The sequence below is a fragment of the Panthera uncia genome, chromosome B4 (assembly GCF_023721935.1).
Source record: "Panthera uncia isolate 11264 chromosome B4, Puncia_PCG_1.0, whole genome shotgun sequence".
Lineage (NCBI taxonomy): Eukaryota > Metazoa > Chordata > Mammalia > Carnivora > Felidae > Panthera > Panthera uncia.
The window spans coordinates 36,669,226-36,693,199 of NC_064809.1; the positions used below are offsets into that span (position 1 = coordinate 36,669,226).

Genomic DNA, 23,974 nt, shown 5'->3' on the forward strand with positions numbered 1-23,974 from the left:
TCTTCCCCTCCTCCTTCTCCTCCTCCTCCCTTCCTTCTTCCTCCCTTCCCTCCTCCCTGACACCAGAGGCCCAAGACCTCTGATTTCCACTGGGTGCTTCTCCTCATCTCCTGTCCTGGGCTGCGATTGCAGTGGAACCCTCTGAGTCCCCATACCAGAATTTCCCCCTGCCAGGCTTTCCCATTCCTGGGATAACCTGTACCCTCGAAGTCACCTTCAAAAATTTCCATAACCTCAAATGGCTCCTGCCACGCCTTTCTAACTGACTTGGGCTTGGGCTGTTGCCTGGGTTAAAAGGACCAACAAATAAACACAGACACTTCTTTTAGTAAAAAGAATCCCTTGTGTTTGTCTAGAGCCTTGGAGAAGCATGGAGCACTTGGTAGCTTCTGGTCACTTTGATTCCCCCAGCACCCCTGGAGGTGAGGGGCAGTGGGTGGGCGCTTCCCTCTGGAGCCCGGGCACCTCCTCCTGGCAGCTCACTGGGAGCCAAGGCGGAGGTGGCCTCAGGGCAGCTGTGTGTAGGGGAGGGAGGGGAAGGCAAACACGGATTCCAGGACAACACCGCAGTGCTGCAATTTATCTCCCGGGGGTTGACAAACGGATGATGACAGGCACAGAGTAAAGCTGAGAACGACCACGTCATTTTTCTGGCAGTTCAGGGAGCTTTGGGCTCTTTAGGGGAGCAGGGACTGAGGAAGAGCAGTGACCCGCTGTCATGGGCAGCCACTTCTGGGTCTCCCACGAGGGGACCACCTTGACCTGGAGATGACCACTACCCAAGTGAGTCTCGCCCTGGGATCTACCACCAGGACCCCTTGCGTGTTCTCAGGACAGATGTATGCCGGAGAGAAAAGGAGCCAGGTTTCCCTCGAAGGCCGTAGGTACTTGGTTCTGGTGCCGATTCTGAGTCTCACCTGGCCTTGCTCAGAGGCCCCACCTTCTCCTTCCCTCCCAATCAGACACCCAGGGCTAGCTGGCTCCCATGTTTACCCTGAGCCGATCAATAACCTGGCACGGGAGTGAGCACACAACCGCTAGGGGAAGACCATGCAGTCACCTAAGCCACACCTGCCCTTTGACTTCCTATCACCCCTGGCAGGCTTCGATCCCTCCTGGGCTGGAGGCCGGAGGCTGGGCTGGCGCCACTCAATGGACCCTGTGGAGCTGGGCAGATGGGCCCAGCGCGCATGGTGGCTGGCTGTAAAGCTCAAAAGGGACTCGGAATAAAAGACCCCGAGCCCTTTCCTCCCAGTCCACTCCTGCGTGGTCTTCATCTCTCGAGGCCTGGGTTTTTCCATCTGCAAAATGGACAAACTAATATTTGGTCTCTGAGTTATGAGAGCAAAGTGTAACTTCAGGTGTAAAAGTCCTTGAGAGTTCGGGAAGAAAATCAACAGTCCGACAATATTAAACAATATTGCAACCATATGAGATATTACAGCAATGTTATACGGATGACAAAAGACGAGGATGGAGAAAGCAGGGGTGGCGGGGCATGCACTGGGGTTGCACGGCTCACCCCTTGTCCTCCCACCAGGCGCCTGTCTCCCCATCCTGCCCACTCCCGGCTCGGCGGCCCCCCCATCTACCCCGTGGCTATGGACAGAAAAATGGAAGTCCCCGAGGACGGGCCTCCTGTGGTCTCCTGGCTCCCTGAGGAGGGAGAGAAGCTGGACCAGGAAGGCGAGGACCAGGTGAAGGATCGGGGCCAATGGACCAACAAGATGGAGTTTGTGCTGTCAGTGGCCGGGGAGATCATTGGGCTGGGCAATGTCTGGAGGTTTCCCTATCTCTGCTACAAAAATGGAGGTGGTGAGTTCACTTTGAGGTAGGCGTGGTGGGGAGAGCCGTGCCTTGACTGCCAGGCAGGGCCCACCTGGGCGCCTCCTGCCTGGCGATGTGGTAAACCAGAAGGAGGCTGGAATGCAGTTTGGAGGGCTTGGGTCTGAGTTCTAGTTCCGCCTCAGGGTCTTCCTCTGTGAAATAGGGATGGTGCCTCCCAGGGCTCCAGTGAAGTTTAATCGAGGTAATGGGCAGGACCAAGGAATCTGAGTGTTTAGTAAGATACACTACTAATAATGCTTCATTATTCTGGACAGTGTCAGTGGCTGATAGGATTCGTTCATTCGACCTGTGTTACTGTGGACCTATCCTGGGCCAGGCAGTGTTCTAGACACAAAACAGAACATATTCCTAGTGCAAGGTGGCAGATGACAGACAAACAAGTAAAATGCGTGGTATGTTGAATGGCGAGTTGTGGAATGGTGAGAAGCAAAGCAGGGAAGGGGTGGGGGAAGGCTGGGTCATCGGCGGGGGGGGGGGGTTGAAAATGTGGAGCAAGGTGAGCTGCAAAGCTTTAGCTGAGGAGGTCACATTTGAGGAAAGACTTGAAGGAGGTAAAGGAGTGAATCGTATGGACAGTTCTCAGGTGAAGAACATTCCAAACAGAGCAAACAGTGAGTGCAAAGGTCCTGAGGTGAAAGTGCATCTGGCATGTTTGAAGAGGAGGGCAGAGACAGATGGGGGCAAGAGTAGGGGAAGGGATCAGAGAGGTAACAGGGCCCACATCTTGTAGCCTCTGCTCTGAGTGAGATGGGAACTGTAGAAGAATTTGATCAGAGAGGTGATATTACCTTGTTTATGATTTTTTTAATTGAAGGAACATTAATTTTATTATTTTTCAGCACTGGTAGTAAAAATGAGTAGGGGCATGGTGGGAAGGGGCCAGCTTAATCTTTTTACGTGTACAGTTAAATGGTTTTAGCCTATTCACAGAATTGTGCAACCATCACCACAATTGATTTTAGAACATTTTCATCATTCCAGAAAGAAGCCCCGAAGCCATAGGCAGTCACTGTATTCCGTGTCCCTGCCAACCCTTGGTGACAACTAATCTACTTTCTGTGGCTATAGATTTACCTACTTGGAATTTTCATACAAATGGAAGAATTCATTTATATGAATTTATTTGTGACTGGAGAGATTCTTTTTTTTTTTAAGTTTTTAATTTTTATTTATTTTGAAAGAGAGATCGAGAGTGAGTGGGGGAAGGGGCAGAGAGAGAGGGAGACAGAGAATCCCAAGCAGGAACTGTGCTACCAGCACAGAGCCTGATTCAGGGCTCAAACGCATGAACTGTGAGATCATGACCTGAGCCGAAATCAAGAGTTGGACACTTAGCCGACTGAGCCACCCAGGCGCCCCTGTGACTGGACAGATTCATCTTTCCCTTTTGAAAATATCTTTATTCTTCTTGTGCAAATCGCATATGTATATTGTGAAATTAGAAACATTCCAGAAAGGTAAAAAGAAGAAACATTCCTATTTAAAGATAATCGTTGTTTAGAAAATCCTTCTAAACACGATTCGTATTTAATTTGACAAGTATTTACTGAGTATCTACTATGTAACTTGTTCTGTGTTTCAAAACTTACAGTTATTATTACAAGCTGCTTGAACTAATGGCTCCAAAGAAATAGCGTTGGGGTTTCCTGGCAGGTCAGGGCTATGGAGCCAGGCCTGGGAGTGGGGGATGAATCCTGGCCAGAGATCAGGGGAAGCAAGAAGAACTTGTTTCTTTTCTTTTCTTTTTTTTAATGTTTATTTTTGAGAGAGAAAAAGAGAGAGGGAGCGAGCCAGAGAAAGAGAGAGAGAGCATGAGCAGGGGCGGGGCAGGGAGAGAGTGGGCCAGAGGATCTAAAGCTAGCTCTGCGGTGACAGCAGAGAACCGGATGTGGGGCTTGAACTCACGAACTGAACCGTCCTAGGCCAGTTTCACGGACACACAGGGCGTTAATGCTCCAGCTAAAGAGGACTTAGGCTGAGCGCTCATCTCATAGAGCACGTGAAGGCTCAGAATGTTTAACGATTTGCCCAAGACCGTAGAACCGGCTGGTAGCTGGTAGCCTGCTTCGCAGGCTCCCTCATCCTCTCCCTGCCGTCTGAAAAGGAGACAGGTTTTCAGGTTCCAGGGCCCACGCTGCCTCGTCCCACCTGGTGGCTGCACTGTGGCTGTGGCCTCTGTACTGTTGGGCGGCCTGGGGAGACAAGCACCTGTGCCAGTGTGCAGTGACGCTGGGCTGAGCCTGGGTCATCTGCGAAGAGGCAGAACCAGACTGCATTTCCTGGCCAGGGTCTGTGTTCATTTCTGTCCCTTGTGTCCTCACTTGAGCTCTGCCCCAACCTAAGTACCTGGAGGAGGCACACTGCCCACCCCCCTGCCGGCCCCGGCGTGTTTCCCTCACCTTTAACAAGAGACGCTGAGCCAGATCAAGGGTCCCAATCTGAGGTCACTGGTGTGTGGGGGTTTAGGAAAGTAGTAACACATGTTTCCTCATTGCAGACAACTTGATAATGGATCTGTGTGGGGGATATGACTTCACGGACCAACTCAAATGTCAACTCGTTGCTTTAGGCTTTTACAATTGTACTAACTCATTGCGATAATAGGGTTTATCTCAAACTGACCATAATTCTCAGTCAGCAGTTAAGTATAGTTTTTACTGATAAATGAATCAATTATTATTGCTTAATAAATAATTATTATTAGTTAATAAATAGTTTTGTAGAGAAAAATCTTTCCAAAGGGATAAAAAACAATGTTATTGGTATAATAATGCCTTTGGTCACAAGAAAGCAGGAAGTCACTAAACTAGATCATCTTCAAAAAATGGTTCACTTGGAGAGAGAATTTTATGAATTCTGAGTTTCCAGATGACAATGGAAACTCAGTGGTTCAGGAGTGTGTGCTTGGCAGAGGTAATAAGGCCTACCTTAGAGCAGAGGGAGGGAGATTATAAACACGTCTCAAGTTACCCTGTCTTCACAGATCCCTGTGGGGCATCTTCAGGCCTCTGGTGCCCAGAGTCTGGGCAGATGCCAAGAGAAATGTGGGCCAGGGCAATCTCCCCAGGTGAGGATTCTCAGAAGTTCATTAGAGGGGAGTGTGTTTGCAGTGATAGTGCATTGGAAACCCAGGGAGAAAGCCAAGGATGGAGGAACCATCCAGGCGATCCAGGACCAACCTCCTCACACTGCTGCCCATGGCCCAGGCCCTCACTGCCCTTCTGGGGTGGACTCAGGCTGACAGCAGCCCATCTCCAGGCCTCCTGAGCTCTCCCCAGTTTCCGTGGGGCTGAAGTCTACATGCCTAGGGTAGAGCTGAGACTGTCTCCTTCAGTAGAGAGAAGGGCCTCCACACAAGCCAGCAGAAGGGGTCCATGGGTCACAGGCCGCCACAGACCAGACTTTGGGAAAGTGCCCTCTGGGAGAGCCCCCAGCCCAAACACTTCTGAACGCTGCCCCTCAGCCACCTAAGCCACATAAACTGGAGTCAGTGATGGTACTGGCACTGGGTTGAGGAATGTTCTAGCAGTACTCAGGATGTACCGGCAAACCTGGGGTTAAAAAGGACATCAGGACTCGCAGAGTTACTGGCTGTTATGGTTCTGTAGGGCCCAGAAGACTCACAAATCCTTCTGTCTCACTCTCACATATCGCTACTGGCAGTGCAGATTGGTATGAGAGTCTGGGAAGGCGATTTGGAAATGCACGTCAAAGACCTTAAAAAAATGTTCAAACCCCAAAGGTGGAAATCCACCCAAATGTCCCTCAATGGACAAATAGACAAACATGTGGTATATACACAAGAGGGAATACTGTTCAGCCTTAAAATGGCATGGATAAACCTTGAGGGCATAAGCACTGTATGATCCCTCTTAATGAGGTGTCTAGAATAGCAATTCACAGAGAAAAAGTAGAATCGTGGTTACCAGGGGCTGGGGAGAGGCAGAGAACAAGGAGTTCCTATTTAACGGCTACAGAATTTCAGATTGGGTTGGGTAAGAAGGTTCTGGAAATTGATGGTGGTGATGGTTGGATAATAATGTGAATGTACTTAATGCCACGAAACTGTACACTTAAAAATGGTTAAAAAGTAAAATTCATGTTATATATATTTTACCACAAAAAAAGCCAAAAAAAAATATGCATACCCTCTGACCTACAAATTTGTCTACTGGAAACTTATACTGAGGAGCAAATTAGGCAAGTGCACAAGGCTGTGGACAACGGATCACAGCAGAGTTTCCAATAAAACAACCAAAAATGCCAGTGGGAGTACTGATGGAAAAAACTAGGGTAGATGCATAAGGCAGAATACTATATAGCCATTAAAATTATGACATATGTATTTATTGATATAATAGGTTCTTGATGTGTTTTTAAATGGTTATCAAGTAATTATAGTAGGTTCTCACTTTTGCAAAAAAGGAAGTATGTACGTGTTTGTGTGTGTGTGTGTGTGTGTACAAAAAACTGAAAAGGTGTACAATGTTTTTTCCCTTTGCACTTTCTATTTTGTCTACAAAGTAAAGTGAATTACTTGAGAGGTCTTATGATGCAGTGGTTAAAAGCTCAGGCTCGGGGTGCCTGGGTGGCTCAGTCGGTTGAGTGTCTGACTCTCGATTTCACCTCAGGCCATGATCCCAGGGTTGTGGGATTGAGCTTCTCATTGGGCTCCATGCTGATTGTGGAGCCTGCTTGAAATTCTCTCTCTCTCTCTCTCTCTCTCTCTCTCTCTCTTTCTCTCTCTCTCTGCTCCTCTCCCCTGCTCATACTTGAGCTCCCCCACCCTCTTCCCCTCTCCACTGCTCACACTTGAGCTCTTTCTCTCTCTCTTTCTCTTAAAAAAAAAAAAAAAAAAAGAGCACAGACTCAGGATCAGACCAGCTGGGTTTGTGTCTCAGTTTCCTCATCTGTGTCTTAGTTTTCCCATCTGTAAAATGGGGATAACAATAGTACCTACCCCACAGGAGGTGGCTTTGTCAAGGATTTTGATGCTGGTGAGGCATTTACAAGAATGCCTTACAAAGACACCTGGGTGCCTCAGTTGGTTGGGCATCCAACGTCGGCTCAGGTCATGATCTCATGGATTGTGAGTTCACGCTGACAGCTCAGAGCCTGGAGGCTGCTTTGGATTCTGTGTCTCCCTTCCTCTCTGCCGCTCCTCTGCTCACATTCTGTCTCTTTTTCTCTCTCTCTCAAAAATAAATAAACATTAAAAAATTTAAAAAAAAGAATGCCTTATATACAGTAAGCAGCAAATAGGTGCTAAGTATTATTATTGTACAGTAAATAATATTCCATTTACCCATGGATACACTTCTGAGGTGAGGTCACTATCTTAGTGACTGAAGTGGGCACTGATGGCTTAGGGTTGTCTTCAAATTCCATAATTTATCAGATGCTTTTTAGGCCTGGCCTCCTGTGGGGGCCTGTAGGTCAGTGCTTTATCACATGGCTACTGAAACCCCAGTGCCCGGAACCTGCCTGAGCAGAGGAAGGGCCTTGTCTGCTAAGACCCCAGTTCAAACCAGAGCCTGGTGGAGGGGAAAAAAAACCCTCTGAAAATTATTAGAGGGAAAATAATTTTTCCAAGGTGTTTTTGTTTGTTTTTCTCTAACATGTAACAAACTTGATAATTTAATAAGCATATCAAATTATACAGAACACACGTTTTTGTTCCAAAAATAATAAACTGACTGAGTTTGTGAAGCACACTGAGAAAATAAATAGTGCGTCTGTTAGGATTTCCACCTAAATTTTTACTCATTTTTCTTCAAAGGTCTTTCCTATCCTGAGTGGGGCTCAGACTGGAAAATTTCTGCCTGTCCCTGCCGGCAGATGGGAGGAAGCCAACTTGGGCCCCTGGGAGGGTGAGGAGGGTGACGAGCCCTGGGGCATAGGTCTCCGAGGACTGAGGGCTCAGCTCCTGCCTCCTTCTTCCACAGGAGCCTTCTTCATCCCCTACTTCATCTTCTTCTTTACCTGTGGCATCCCAGTGTTCTTCTTGGAGGTGGCATTGGGCCAGTACACCAGCCAAGGGAGCGTGACAGCCTGGAGGAAGATCTGCCCCCTTCTCCAGGGTGAGTGTTCCCTTTTTCCCTCCTACCAGGGCCCCCAAGGGCCTCTATCCCTCCGTCACCCCATTCCCCTTCCTTCGGGGCCATCGCTTCCTAGTCATCTCCTCTCATCCCGTGCTAAGTGCTGTGGATGACCCAGGAAGTGTCGCCAGACTTTGTGGGGCCCAAAGCTTATAGATGCTGGGGAAGAAGGCATTCCTCAAGAAAGACAGCACAAAACTGCAAGTGAAACTTCAGATGAGGAGCCTTGGAAGGGGTCCTTGCAAGTGAGGAATCCTGAGCTTCATCTTCCTTGGCTTCCTGGAAAGCTGTTCCTGGGTACATGGCGTGGTCCCAGAGTACATAACAATAGTCATGATGATGATGATGATGTCGTCTAACATCTGCTCAGCCCTGCTATGTGTTAGGGCTCATGTAAGCACTTTACATGCATTTCCTCATTGAATCCTCCAGTAATAACTCTCTTAGTTATTTGTATATGAGAAAATGAGGTCATTCGCTAAGGATTTGAACCCAGGCCTCCCTGAGCTGAAAATTCATGCTATTTCTTGTGTTCGGGATTATGTTAGGGACAGTTCCTGTTCCCTCTATGGAGTTGCTGGCACTAGTGTGAGCAGTTTGGAGTGTCCTTCCCTGACCCCATCTTTAATTGATTGGACCAGTCCCCTTGGGGCCAGTGGGAAACCCAATCCTGGTCTCCGAGAGGTTTCTTGCATATTTGAAATGAGGAGAGGACTCTTTCCCTCATGTCAGTCCCTAAGGGAGCCCAGGGACTAGGCTATCTGGGGTTGCTGCCCAGCTTGGTAGGCTGGACAGGGGTGGGCATGGTAGAGAAACACTGGTTCCTGAGCAGGCCGGATCCCTGACCACTGACTGGGGGTTTGGTTGGGGTACAAGGCTGGTCTGGTACTGATCCCTCTTGGGGCATCCATGGGGCCCCTGTAGCAGCAGCAGTGAGTGGCTGGGGCAGGGGGAAGCTTGGCCCACATGCATTTCTTCTCATGAGTTCTGGCTGCTCCAGGAGTGCTGTGGCCTCAGCCGGAGCACAGAGTTTCTCAGTGCTCTGCTCCAGACCCCAGAGCAGCCTACTGTCCCAGCCAGTTGGGCTCTATCCCAAGGTCCAAGCGAGCCCCTGGGTGTCCAAAACAGGGGCCAGCCTCTCTGGCATGCATGTACTAACTCTCCAAGGGAGTCACCACAGACAGGGGGAGCAGACTAAGCATTGCATGGGGGTTGTGGGGAGCGATTGCTGCTCCTTCTGTCTTTTCCAAGCTGAAGAGACTCCAAGGCCTGGGGTCTCAGGGAAAGGCTCACTCAAGGTGTGTGCACCTATGTTGGTGGGAGGGTCTAGGCTGCTTACTGCCTGCCCACCACCTGCCTAACTGCGCCCAGCCCACAGTTCACCTCCCAGGGAGCCTGGGCACACCCTGTGCTCGCCCACCCTCCCTCTTCAATTTGCACACAGGCACAAGCTTCCTCCTCTCAGAGAAGGGGCACCTCCCCTCCCCAGCCTGGCACCCTGCCTCCTCCAGGGTCAGGTTGGTGTTTACGGGGCGGGCGGTGGGAGCACAGTGCGTTCCAGCGGGTGAGTGGCGGCACAGTGGCCCCTTGTTTGGGTGTGTGGGCGTCTGTGTGCGCGCTCTGAATATCCCCGCCACCGGCTCCCCCGGGGGACCCTCCTCACCATCAGCAGCCCCAGCCACCGCCCCTCCCGAGGACCAAGTTGCCCTGGCCACGGCCACTTTAGGGCTCCTGTCCCCCAATGCCTGGATGCTCTGCAGGGACCCAGATGCAGGAAAACACGGATGGCCTCTGGTCGAGTTTGCCAGGCCAGCGGGAATAGACAATCGGGGTGGGCTCACCTGGCCAAGGGGTGGTTTTGTTGACAGTCAGCATTGATTCTCCGACCTGCCCTGGGGCTGAGCTGGCCTTCCCTAAGTCGTTCTTGAGCCCGGGCGAGGACTCAGGACTCAGGACAAACAGGCCTGTGATCCGTCCTCTGCCCAGCTTTCACACCTCGGGACTAAGAGCCTCCCTGGCAACGTGCTACTTTTAAAATTACTGTGGCAAAGATCCCACGTTTGCAGGAGCAGACGGGCTGGGTGGGGGTGACTGTGCCTGCCCTTTGGTACCTCCCCCCCTGATAGGGAGCTACAGCCAGACTCCAGGCTGCTCCTGGGTGTGAGAACGCCTCTGCCAACACTCTGGCCCCGCGCTCTGCAGCGAGGTGGCGTGTGGAGACTGACTCACGCTCCAGAGTTCTTGACAGTCAGCGACCACTTCTCCTTTCTTTTTTCCTTGCTGGTTTCTTTTGGTTTTTGCACTTATCTTGAGGCTGATTCTTACCAACGCTTCCCAATTACTTTGTTCTTCCAGTCCCTTTTCATTTTACAAGTAATGCATGATTGTCACAGAAAAACTAGAAAATGCAGATGGACAAAAGGTAAAAAACAAACAAACTTTAAAACATGAGCCGAAATCCTATCACCTAGATAGACAACAACCGTTAACTTTTGGATGACAATCCTTCCAGACTTTATCTCATTAGAAAAAAAAAAAAAAGTATACATTTAAATATATACTGCAAAAGTGGAAGAATGCCTGAGATGGTATTCTGTAACCTGCTTTTCTTACTTAGAAAAATATGCTGTGGGCATCTGGGTGTCCCAGGAGGTTGAGCATCTGACTTCGGCTCAGGTCATGATCTCATGGTTCGTGAGTTCGAGCCCCGCGTGGGGCTGTGCTGACAGCTCAGAGCCTGGAGCCTGCTTCAGATTCTGTGTCTCTCTCTGCCCCTTCCCTTCTCGTGCTCTGTCTTTCTCTCAAAAATAAATTAAAAAACATTAAAAAATAAAAATAAATTTAAAAAGAAAAATATGCTGTAAATGGCTTCTGAGGCCAACAAGCAAACCACGGGTGTTCTGTTCGTTTAGTACCCAATGTCCTTCTAGCCACAGCTGGCAGCTTCTATGTGACTTTGTTGGGCTAACATTGATCTCTTGGATTCTGTTTGTTGCTCCCCATGCCTGCCCTACTCCCGAAGGCATTGGTCTGGCGTCAGTGGTCATTGAGTCCTACCTGAACATCTACTACATCATCATCCTCGCCTGGGCTCTCTTCTACCTGTTCAGCTCCTTTACCTCTGAGCTGCCCTGGACAACCTGTACCAATACCTGGAACACAGGTATCCATCATTTCAGCCCCCGGGAGGGGGCCTCTCCTTAGGGGCTGGGCCTGTGGTGGCTGGTGATGGCGAACAATGACAGAGCACATGGTATAACTTGCCTCAAAGCCAAGCTCTGTGGCCTCTGGTGCAGTTTTGTGGGAGCCTAGACTAGGTTCCCACTAGGAGAACCAAAAATCCAACAAGACTGTGAATGTTTTATATAACTGTAGGGGGTTATCCTCACTCCCTCTGTGCCAGGTGCTAGAGATCCAAGGGTGAGCACTGGCAACATGGCCCCAGCCCTCCTTGAATGTGTGGTCTAGTGATAGAGACAAGTTAATAAAACAATCACATATTGCAATGGGTGAAAGAAACATTGCAGAAACTATACAGCAGTGGGAGGGAAAGAGCTAGCTGAGGCCTGAAGGATGAGAAGGACCCAAAATGTGAACAGCATAAGCCATGTGGGGGGAAGAGCAAGCCCAAGGACTCAGTCCATTCATCTGCTGAGTGGAGAGAGGGTGAGCAAGTTATAGGGGCAGAGGGGATCCGAGGTCTGTGTCAGAGGTTGGTGGGTGGGGTGGCCAGAGAAACAGCCAGATTCACTGGAACAAGAGCAGTGTGAGGCACATGAGGAGGGAGGCACATGGTCTCATGAACCACCTGAGTGGCTAACTCCTGGGAAATGGGGGCTCCAGGGGAAGCTCTTGGGACTGGGAATTATGGGAACTGCTGGGCTGCAAGGTCAGAGGGTTGGAGGGACTAAGATGTGAGGGTATCTCTCCCCATCTGGTCCCCAGCTGATGCACAGCCCCCCGCCCCACCCCTTGTTCCCAACAGAGCATTGCGTGGACTTTATGAACCGTTCGGGAGCCCGCACAGTGACCTCGTCTGAGAACTTCACTTCACCTGTCATGGAATTCTGGGAGTAGGTGCCGGGCTTGGATGCCATGTGCTAAGGGGCCCCAAGCAGGAAATTTGGATGTCTGAGGTCTGGGACTTGGAGTACAAGTTCAAGCCTTTCTGTGCATGCTCTTCAGCACTTACCCACCTCCCACCCCCACCTGGCACATCACTGAGCCATGAGGGAACACTCACATCAACCCACACGTGTCCACAGGTGCACGGCAAATAGTCTGTCCCAGCTAAGGAGAGCTGGTTGTGCACATCGCTCCCCAGCTTTGTGTTCAGTGATGTCATGTTGGTGGCTTGAAACTGGGCAAGGAGGAAGCATTTGTACTGCAAAAACTGGCAAACACTATACTCACACCTCCACCCTTCCCCTGACTACACCCTTACATCTGCCCATGCCCACGTGTCCACCTTCGTTCTGACACAAGTGTACCTGTACCCTCACCCTTACCTAAAACCCACACTTATTTACCAACACTCACATGTGTCTACCTACACCCTCACACATTTACGACCCCATGTCACCCAAACCTCACACATGTCCACCAACGCTTACGCACACACATTTCCACTACTCCCTACACCCTTTAGGTACTAAAACACATTCAGCCCCTCTGTTTGATACCCATGTAGTTGTGCATCAACCTGAATATCTACTCTCCATCTACTTATCCATTTATTATTTACCACCCTCACTCTCTCTCTCTCTCTCTCTCTATCTCTCTGTACAACAGAGAAAGCTGGATGGTTAGAAAGACAAAGATACCTATGGGATTACGTGATTTGGTCTTCTAACGGCCAGGGGCATACAGACTACAGGTGGGAACATGGCATGGCCATAGGGGAGGTGCAGGGGGATGGGGTGGGGAAGCCTGGAACCTGAGATGTGTGGGGTCAGCTCTAAGAATCAAGAGACTTGAAGACAAAGGCGATTTGTGCCCCTGTAGCCTTTCACCTGGTTATTCATTTTTTCCATCCTCAGGAGACGTGTTTTGGGCATCACCTCAGGCATCCATGACCTGGGGGCCCTGCGTTGGGAGCTGGCCCTGTGCCTCCTGCTCGCCTGGGTCATCTGCTACTTCTGCATCTGGAAAGGGGTCAAGTCCACTGGCAAGGTGAGGTGTTCTGGCTCCTGGTAAGCTCTCTGCAGCCCCCAGAATCCATGGAGACACTCACAGAGTCCCTCTGGAGAACTGAAAGAGTAGTTTAGGGGAGAGGCATGGTGAGAGCAGGGGAAAATGGTAGGAAGAGTTTAGCTCAGTACAAGGAAGGACTTTCTCTTTCAATATTACTTTAAAAGACCTGTTTACATAAGAAACATGCAGAGCAAAATGAGAAGCATAAAAGTCCCCCTAATCACTGTTGGAGCCAGCATGGTGGCAGTTTGGATCTACTAATCCCTGTTAATGTTTTGCTGTATTGCCTTCTAGTTTCCTTTTGAAGTATGCTTGTGTATATCTGTATCTATTATGTGTGTATATTACACAATTAGGATCATACACTTTTACGACTTGCTGTTTGCACCTAACAACACAACAAGACAATGTTTGGTAAGAACTAGCACACAGAACTATCTTTGAGGTGGTGAGTTTCCAATAACCACGGGGGTTTAAGCCAAGAATGGACAAGAGTGGCTTATTGTATGTGTTGAGAGAGTTCAGACTTGAACACTTATTTTCAACCCAGGGAATCTGAGGTGGATGCCTCATGCTTTTTAAAGCCAGGAGTAGACGGGATGCTGACTTCTCTGATTAGCCTGTTCTTAGGGGGCAGCCTTGCCTTTCCGCGGATTGTTGTAATTATAATAAAACTAGAAATAGTGATAATAACACAGATATTGCCATCCCCGTGGGTTAAGGAGCTAAACTTGGTCAGGGGCCGAGTAGACCCATCTGAGTGTCTCCATGTCCCAGAACTCAGGCCACTGCTGCTTGCCCAACCCTAAGCCTGGAAAAGTGCAGTCTAAGTTTTGCCACAGGTCATTGCGGCGATCTGCTCCCCCTCCCTCACCACATCCCACACTCACCAGGGGCATAGGGAGACCAGCTAGGGTGAGGGGTTAAGGGAGAACAGATTCTGGATTCTATTTTTTTTCTACATTTATTTATTTTTGAGACAAACAGAGAGAGTGAGTGGGGGAGGGACAGGGGTGGGTGATGGACAGAGGTTCGCGCCCGATGTGGGGCGCGAACTCACGAACTGGGAGATTGTGACCTGAGCTGAAGTCAGATGCTCAACCGACTGAGCCACCCAGGCGCCCCTGAATTCTAAAATAGTCTTCGAAATGTTATGGCTGGAAGCTTGTACCCCTCCCTGTCTTTGTTCCCTCTTTGCCCTGCTGATGTATATCTCACAGTCTGCCTGCCAGGGCACCTAAGACCCACTGGAATGTGTAAAGGAAGACAGGTGCTCACACACTCTCAGCATCTCTAAGAAGGTGTCGGACCCTGAGCTAGGTGTGACTCATGCTGCCTGAGGAGGGGTGACAGGAGGACTACTGCAGACTCCCTGGTACCTCCTGGCAGCTGTGTCCCCAACAGCAGTGACCTGGCCCCGCTTCCCCTCCAGGTTGTTTATTTCACAGCCACATTTCCCTACCTGATGCTGATCATCCTACTGATCCGAGGCATCACCCTTCCGGGAGCCTATGAGGGTGTCATCTATTACCTGAAGCCAGATTTGCTTCGCCTCAAGGACCCCCAGGTAGGGGTTGTGCTGGGGACTCTTTCCCAGATGCCTCTCACCCCAAACCAGAGCTGTACTTTTGAAAATCTGTAGTTGCTTTTCTCTTGGTTTAAAGGCAATATATTCCCTCCTGCAAAAAAATTAAAAAGGGGCGCCTGGGTGGCTCAGTCGGTTGAGCGTCTGACTTCAGCTCAGGTCATGATCTCGCAGTGAGTTTGAGCCCCGCAGCAGGCTTTGTGCTGACAGCTCGGAGCCTGGAGCCTGCTTGGGATTCTGTGTCTCCCTCTCTCTCTGCCCCTCCCCCACTCATGCTCTGTCTCTCTCTCTGTCAAAAATAAATAAACATTTAAAAAAAAAATTAAAGGCAATATATCCCCACTGGAGAAAAATTAGATAAAGGTGTCTTGTAATCCTACCACTCAGGTATCATCTCTATGAGCATTTTAGTATATTTCCTTCCAACTCTTTTTCTAGTTGGTGTTGTGTATCTTTGTTTTAATGTATTTGAGATATTTATATACAGAGAGATGCATCTTTTTTCATTTAAATTCCATTGTAAGCATTTTTCATGCTATCACATTCATTTGTAGAAGTCATTTTAAATCCTTGCATAATATGTCCTCCATCCATCATCCATTCGGTCACTCATTCACCCAAAATGTACTGAGGACTCTTTCAGTGCCAGGTGGCGCTCTGACCATGGAGTGGGGCAGTGGGCAAAGCAGACAAGGCCCCGTGTCCTCTGAACGCTCACCCCTGGGGTGGGGGTCCTCACTTTCTCAATCTCTGATTCTTGGACATTTAAGGTCATGTAGTTTTTTATGATCGTATATACAGCTGCATTGGACACCCCATATTTAAATCTCTTGCCACCTCTCTGATTATTTCCTGATGGCAGTCAGCCCTGGAATCACTAAGTCAAAGAGCATGTGCCTTTAAGGTTCTTGAAATGTACTGGCTTTAGAGAAATGTGGACTTTTTCCCCCAGTATTGGAGGGTACCCTTTTTTCTGCAGGGCCCATGAGAGATTCGATAATAATTTAACCTTTGGTAATTTGATAGATCAAAATAGTATCATTTTGTTGTCTTAATTTTTTTTTTAATTTTTTACTGCTGTGAGGCTGGACATTTTCCCACAGATTTGCTGGCCATTTGTATTTCCTCCTCTAGGACTTGTCTGAGCGCATTCTTTGCACTCGTGGAGTCCTGGTGGTGTTTTTCTTTATATTTTAATGAAGTGGCCTGTGGCACTTGTTGAATGAGCAGGTGCTCTCAGTTCTGCCCTGCAGGTAGGCTTTGCCTTCTCTGGGCACCGCCACTCCACCTGAGAAATTCAAGTACGTGGTGCCTACAAAGTGCCCCCAGAGGCAAATTTACTTAAAAAAAAATTTTTTTTAATGTTTATTTATTTTTGAGAGAGAGACAGAGAGTTGGGGAGGGGCAGAGAGAGAAGGAGACACAGAATCTAAAGCAGGCTCTAAGCTATCAGCACAGAGCCAGATGTGGGCCTCGAACTCAGGAACCATGAGATTATGACCTGAGCTGAAGTTGGATGCTCAACCGACTGAGCCACCCAGGTGCCTCTCCCCCAAAAGAGGCAAATTTAAACCTGGCCTGCCAGTGAAGTGATTGTGAGCAGAGAGTGGGGAATAAGCGACTCTGAGGGCACACCCAGGAGGGCCCGCTGGGGCTGAGGGGTGACGGACGGGCACCCTCCCACTCCCTCTGCCACTTTCTTGGGGTCTCACGTAGGTGTGGATGGACGCGGGCACCCAGATCTTCTTCTCCTTCGCCATCTGCCAGGGGTGCCTGACAGCCCTGGGCAGCTACAACAAGTACCACAACAACTGCTACAGGTAGGGCTGGGCGGCTGGGACACTGCGGGACCCCAGGGCGCCAGACCTGCCTGCAGTGAGGTCGGGGAATCAGCTTCATCTTGCAGACTCAGTGTCTTCCTTCCCTCCTCTTCTTTCTTCCTCACGTTCTTCTCTCACCTTCCACCACATGACCGTGGTCTTTCGCCCATTCTCTCTTCCATTTCTCTCCTCTCGCATATTTTGCCTTCCTGTTCCCTCCCCTCTCCCCGCTTGCTGTCTTTGGATCTCCCCTCCCTTGATGGATTTCTTCCTCATTTTCCTTCCTGGTTCCTCTGCATTGGCCCCGCCCCGCAGGGACTGCATCGCCCTCTGCTTCCTCAACAGCGCCACCAGCTTCGCGGCCGGGTTCGTGGTCTTCTCCATCCTGGGCTTCATGGCCCAGGAGCAGGGGATGCCCATCTCCGAAGTGGCCGAGTCTGGTAGGTACCACTTTGCTGTCTGGGCCCTGAGGGGAAGGGGGGTCAGGGAACACAGATCCCTCCTACAGGGTCCCAGGCAGGAGTCCCAGCAGCTGGCTTATGAGAACCTTTCAGCATCTGGGGGCAGAGCTTGGGCCTTCTCATGGGAGGGAGGGAGGTGGAGGAGGGCACTGAGGGCGGGTAGCCCCACGGTTGTGTGCAGGGATGGATAAATGGATGAACCAATGCACAGCCAACTCCCCAGAACCAGAGAGCAGAGTAAGGGGTGAAACTACCCTGATCTCTTGAACCACTCCCCTTGAACCACACAGTGCCTTGGGAGAAGTCTCTTCGCCAGGGCAGTGAGAGCCAGGAGCTCTCCTGACTGTGCTGTGTGCCTGCAGGTCCTGGTCTAGCCTTCATCGCGTTCCCCAAGGCGGTGACTATGATGCCCTTATCCCAGCTGTGGTCCTGCCTTTTCTTCATCATGCTCATCTTCCTAGGGCTGGACAGCCAGGTTCGTCACCCCACCCCAACCCTCCCTGCCCTGGTGACCCTCTTGCCAGCTTCTGAGGTTCTGGGCTTTCCCTTCCCCCCCCCCCCAACTCCTTTTCCCCTGACCTACATTCCAAGCCCCACTCCACTTTCCAGGGTTTGTCCTTGCAGTTGGTTGGGTGACCCTTGGCCTCAAGACCTTCTTCTGTTAGGGGGGCCACCTGCTTTCTCCCCCCACAGCCCCGCCCCCATCTTGGGGACGGAACATATCTCCCCCTCCAACCCTCACTGCTGGGACCCTCGGTCGTAGAGATACGGCCGAGGGCAGGGCTGGCCACCCTGTTTCTGCCCCTGTGCCCCTTCCTGCGCTCCTGTGCATCAGCACGGGTGAGTGGGGTACGAGGCGGCCAGGGCAAGGCCACGCCAGGCAAGGCCCAAGGGCAGGCGGTGCCTCTCACCCTGGCTTCCCTCCTGCCTGCAGTTTGTCTGTGTGGAGTGCCTGGTGACAGCCTCTGTGGACATGTTCCCCGGTCAGCTCCGGAAGAGCGGGAGGCGAGAACTTCTCATTCTCACCATTGCCATCGTGTGCTACCTGCTAGGGCTCTTCCTGGTCACGGAGGTGAGCAGAGGGGGGTGGCCTGCAGGCGGGGCTCCAGGCTGAGGGAGCCGTGGGGTGCACTGGTGACCCTTCTCAGAGCCCACCTTCCTCACAGCAAGGTTGTGGGGACCACGAGGCAGAATCTACCTGTGTTAGTTAGCTGTCTTTCCGTGTCGGGTGATAGACACCAAATGCAAGCTAGCTTAAGCAGAAAAGGGAGCCTTGGGGGAGCCAGGAAACTGCAAAGTCTAGGGATATTTGGTTTCAGGCATGGTTGGATCCAGCTGGTCTAATGACATTGTCAGGAATGCCCTTCTTAGCCAGATTCCCCTCCTCATATTAAAGAAGGTGGGTGCAGCTTCAGGCTTACCTTCTGCCACCCACCCAACCCCACAGGAAAGAGAGGGACCTTTTCCTAAGAACACGGTAAATGTCTGGCCCTGGCTGTCCTTCGGGCCTGGAGAGGGGAGCGGAGCACTCTCAGAGTGAGGTGGGGCCAACTTCTAGGAGATACGATCCCGGGCAGACAGTTCCCAGTGTCCCTGTAGCTGTCAGGTTGTTGTCCCGATGTTAAATGCAGGGCCTGCCTTGCCTGGCCAAACCGCCTTCAGATGCAAGGAACAATTTCCCATGGGCCGAGCAGGATGTGTGCCCAGATGGGCGTGCGCCCTGTCCCTGAGGAGCGGGTTCCCTCCCCCATTGGCCAAGGCCCAGCTCTCCCTGCCTCTCTGCAGGGCGGGATGTATATCTTCCAGCTGTTTGATTATTACGCTTCCAGTGGCATATGCCTGCTCTTCTTGGCAGTGTTTGAAGTGATCTGCATCAGCTGGGTGTATGGTAAGTGGAGGGGGGAGGCGGGGAGAGCCTATCCCTAAGGTTGTGAGAGGCCGGGTGTGCCAGCCCTCTGGTTTCTATAGGTCTTGGTGTTGCTGCCCTGGTTCTTTTCTCTGGGAACTTTGTCCGCCTCTGGGAACCCAGGCATTTCTCATTGTGGCAGACAGAGCTGCGGTAAGGACAAAACTGATTTCCTGCGCTAGTGAGAGGAATCAGAAACAACAGTGTGCCGTTTTCTTGATGCGGAAACTGCTGGAGGCACTTCATCAGTGGGAGTCCTAGTCAGAAGAGGTCTTCAGGGCCACGTAGTCTGAGCCTCCACACATTTCCACACTCCCTTTCTAGGTTACCACCCAGACCTTGCTTGAATACTTCCAGGAACAGAAAACTCGTTCCCACGTTTTTGAGGTAGCTTTTTTTGTTGTGGCTGTTATGCATTTCTTTCTTAAACTAAAGTGAGTTCTGCCTTCCATTGACTGCCCTCAACCTCCCTGACCCCCCTCAGTGCTGGGGCAACTGGCCAGTGGTGCTGAGTGCTGTGACATCCATGCCATTGTTGTGCCTGATGACAATAGGGGAGAAATCTTTATGCATGGAGTCCGTGCACTGCTGAATGCCAAGCAACGTGATGATTGTATCATACATTCTCTCTCAACCCACACAACAGCCTGTGCAGGGGAGGTGAGGCTCAGAGAGGTAGGTTTCTTGCCTGAGCTCACACAGAGAGTAAGTGGGGGAGGCGTCATCATACCCAAACCATCTGACTCCACTGCACCAGGTTGGGGGGGAACACATTGCTAGTGTAACAAGGCTCAGGGCAGAGAGGGTAGGTGGGTGCCATGTAGTGGGCATAGGTAGGAAAGCCACGAGAAGGTTTTTATTTTGCTACCCCGGGCCTTCTTTTTTGGTGTCCTTTCCTTTCCTGGGACAGGTCACCTGTCTTCTCACCTCAAGCATCTGATGTCTTTCTGATTTTCCCCTACTGCTCCTCAGAACTTGTTCTCAAAGAAGATCTGATAAACTCAATCACAGAAAGGTATAAGTAGCTGAGAAACCTTAGTATGTTACCCCTTCCTAGTAACATCTAGTTTTTAACTGCGGGAAAAATTTAGAAGCCAAAGGAATGACTCCCTAATGGTGGCATTTCATGCCCATCAGTGATCAGCGGAAAGTTCCTTTTTTTTTTTTTTTTTTTTTTCTGAGGAAGGGCTAGGGGGCCCTCCAACTGTCTTTCCCGATCAGCGGCCCTTTTCTTCTTGGGAGACTGGCTGGATCTGGATCTGGATCTGGAGCAAACGTGGAAACAGAAGGACAGTAAACAAATCCAGTCAGTGTTTCCACAAACACAAAGCAAGCCTCTTAACAAGATTTTCTAAGAACACAGAGTGGCTCCTCCAGAGTGTCGAATCTAGACTGTTGTTCCATTCCCAGAGGCTTTCTGGCCCTATGTGAGTTCAGCACGCTATGCTTGGAACAGTGGGAAGAACTTTGCTGTTTTGACTTGAAACTGAAGTCATGTCTGAGGCATATATAAGTGAGTGTTTGCACAGTCATTGTGCCCATTTTAGGCTCTCACCCACCTCTGTGGTTAGTAGGGTCTTCATTCCTAGACAAGGGGCCAAAGGATTTAACTGGGAGGTTAGGTGACTCTCTCAAGGGCACCTGGCTTTTTGGTGGCAGCCCCTTCTTCCTCCTCGCTCCCTGCCTTGTGGTTGGGGTGCCAGGGACCCATTTCATTCATGTGCCTGGATCCGGTTTCCCCTCATAGGGTAGGGGGAAGAGTGCAAAGCCAGGTGAGTCCTTCCCAGATACTGTGAGTTCTTCCCTTCCTCCTGTTCTCACACTCCCCTCCCACCTGGGCAGGGGCAGATCGGTTCTATGACAACGTTGAAGACATGATTGGCTACCGGCCATGGCCCTTGGTGAAGATCTCCTGGCTCTTTCTGACCCCTGGACTTTGCCTGGTATGTGCCCACCCAGCTACCCCTATATCTCCTCCTACATCCAGAAGACTCGGGGACAAGGAACAGGATGCCCGGGTTCTGGGGCTCTTTTCCTGCCTGTCCAGTTACCTTGGGAGGCCGGTCCATTTCCACTTCTGGGTTGGTTCTCCTGCCCTTCCTTCCTGGGACCATGTCATCTCTCTGCTTTACCATCATTACCCTCCAGTTTCTGCTCCCTTCCTTTCTCATAGCGCCTCCATCCAGCCGCCAGACTTCCCAGTTATGGTCTCTTTCTGTCTGCCTGCTCAGGGTTCCTCCTCCCCCCCCCCCCCCCCACCACACCTCCTGTCTCAGCCCTCCATGGAGTGATGCCTTGGCCCACAGCTTGTAATGGCTTTTACTATTCTACCTCATTGAAGCACCTCAGTGTATTTATTTATCTATCTGTGTATTCTTTTAAGTTGATTTATTTGAGAGAGAGAGAGAGAGAGAGAGTGAAAGAGAGAGGAACCAAGCAGGCTCCTCACTCCACGCTGAGCCCAATGCTCGATCTTATGACTGAGATCGTGACCTGAACTAAAATCAAGAGTTGGATGCTTAACCACCTGAGACACCCAGGCGCCCCCACTTCAGTGTATTTTACTTGTCCTCTGTCACTGGATATTTAAGCAGCTAAAGAGAGGATTTCAAGGGCTCTCTGTCTAATCTGCATCCACCTCTCCCTCTTTCCAGGCCACCTTCCTCTTCTCCTTGAGCAAGTACACACCTCTCAAATACAACAACATCTATGTGTACCCTCCTTGGGGCTACTCCATCGGCTGGTTCTTGGCTCTGTCCTCCATGGTCTGCGTCCCTCTGTTCATCATCATCACCCTTCTGAAGACCCAGGGTTCCTTCAAGAAGGTAGGGGTCAGGGGAAGTGATATATTAAAGGGGGTTGCTGAGTGAGGTTGCAGGCAGGGCACGATGGGCGGGGCCCAGCTCTGAGTGTGGGACAGCTTTTTGGTCTGATGAAATCTCAAAGAGAAGGGCCTTTGAAGACCAGTCCAATGGCTTCATTTCCAGAAACACTCAAAAGACCTAGAGTCCTAGACCTTCAGAATCTGACCTCCAGCCGATCATGTGGGCAGGTTGACCATGGGTACACTGTCAAATGCTTATGGAGGAAACTGAGTCACAATAAGAACTTCAAGGTGCCCAGACAGAGATTTATAGGGCACAAATTCCTTGCTCCCAGGAAATTAATAACCAGCTATCATGGTTCATTCCTGGTTTCTTTTCTTAATTCTGCCTGGGGAGGCATGGGCAAAAGCTCCCTGTTTAGAGTTTAAGACATGCCTTCCCAAAAGGGGATAGCGCATGCTCCACAAAGACATTACACTTGCAGAAATCTATCTGGCCTACAAGTAACGGAAAACCCGACCTGCAACAAGCAATAGGCTTATTTTCTTTTTACATCAAGAGACCAGAGATGGGTGCTGCTTGTGTTTGGTTCAGCTGCTGAAAAGAAGTTGTTAGGGCCAAACTCTTCCTCTATTTCTGCACCTCCATCCTGAGCACGTCTTTTTATCATCATGCTTACCACTTCATGGTCACAAGAAGGTTGTCATCATTCCAGTCATCACATCTGCATTCAAGGCAAGAAGGAGGGGAAGAAGATGGCACCAATAACAGTAATAATAGTAGTACTGCTCCTCATAAAAAATAATAGGCACTTATTGACCAACTGACCCTGTGCCAGGCACTATACTATGAGCTGTGTACTATTATTATCTTCGTTTTACAGATAAGGCACAGAGGGGTTAAATGGGTTGCCTAAAAAGTTGCATAGGTAGTAACATAGCTGGGACTAGAACCCAGCCCATTCATGCTCTTAATCGCCACGGGATTGATCGTCTCTTCTCTCTTCTCAAAATATTTATTCATGTATTTACTCATATCGTGCTGGCTGCCCCCAGTGTGCCTGGCTCTGTACCAGGCCCTGGGGATACAACCAGGATGAAACAGCTTTGCCTTTCTCACCGGTAGCACCCACTCGTTCCTTCTTCTCTCCACAGCGCCTGCAACAGCTCACCACCCCCGACCCCAGCCTCCCGCAGCCCAAGCAACACCTGTGTCTGGACCGTGGTACCAGCCAGGACTGTGGGCCTTCCCCAACAAAGGAAGGACTAATCACTGGGGAGAAGGAGACCCACTTGTAGGACGTGGCCAGCAGCCAAGTGGCCACTGAGCCAGGAACCTCTGTCAGGGCCACTACAGCAAACAGCCTTTGCCTCTGTCCCTTACCACAGTCCTGCTGAGCACCTCTGTGATGTTCATGGGTGCCCCCGGCCAGAGGCCACGCTGCTCTCTCCTCAGCGAGGGCAGCTCCTTCTGGTGGGCTAGAGGCGGTCCCACTGCACCACGCCATACTGTTGGAACACACCTTCTTATTTATAAAGGAGGGTGGTCTTTTTTGAGTCCACCATCTGATTCTAACATATTACACTGTGTGGAACTCCCACTGTAGGGATGTTCCTGTATCTGGGATGTTACAGCTTACTATATTTGTGCATTGGGAGGGTAGCACTGATGGGAATATGTATCATGCTTTGGCTTGGAGAGCCCAATGGAACACACCATGTTGGAAATGACAACGAACACACTATTGGATTCTGACATTCCATTAGAGGGGTGCTTCATTAGGCTTAGTGTTCTGGAGTCAGTCCATGGGGAAGGAACTAGAGAAACAGCCAAGAGGCAAGCCTTCACAAGCCATCATTGTCTTAAGGTGTCCCTAGCTGCAGCCCTAGTTCCACATGCCTCCTGCAATGTTGTCCTCAACTCATGGAGCATTGGAATGGAAAGAACTTAGAGATGATCCCTAGACTGTACAAATGCATGGTGAGGGTGTCTGTACTTTCCTATGCCTGCAACAGACATTGCTGATTGAGTCTTTCCCACCTCACAGTCCTTTCAAATACAGTGCTCCAGGTGCTCCAGTTGCCACTGTGCTTTTTTTGTCCAACCTCCTGACTTCATGGATGAGGAAACCGAGGACCAGAGAGAAAGTGACTCTTTCAAGTTCTGGCTCCTTAGGGTCAGAGATATGCCTGAAACCTGGTGTCCTTGTTCTCAGGCCGGTGTTCTTCCCCATTATAC

General features: G+C 50.4%; 1 protein-coding gene across 1 annotated transcript; it reads left to right on the forward strand.

Annotated features, from left to right (window-relative positions):
* Nucleotides 1-127: 127 nt before the first annotated feature.
* Nucleotides 128-23,639, forward strand: SLC6A12 (solute carrier family 6 member 12). The gene is made up of 14 exons (XM_049624869.1): nt 128-1,815; nt 7,794-7,928; nt 10,969-11,109; nt 11,932-12,019; nt 12,986-13,118; nt 14,572-14,706; nt 16,441-16,544; nt 16,860-16,984; nt 17,368-17,480; nt 17,940-18,077; nt 18,791-18,893; nt 20,754-20,854; nt 21,566-21,736; nt 22,891-23,639. Exons 1-14 carry the CDS (start codon nt 1,431-1,433, stop codon nt 23,032-23,034), a joined length of 2,016 nt encoding a protein of 671 aa, XP_049480826.1. The 5' UTR covers nt 128-1,430; the 3' UTR covers nt 23,035-23,639.
* The last annotated feature ends 335 nt before the right edge of the window (nt 23,640-23,974 follow it).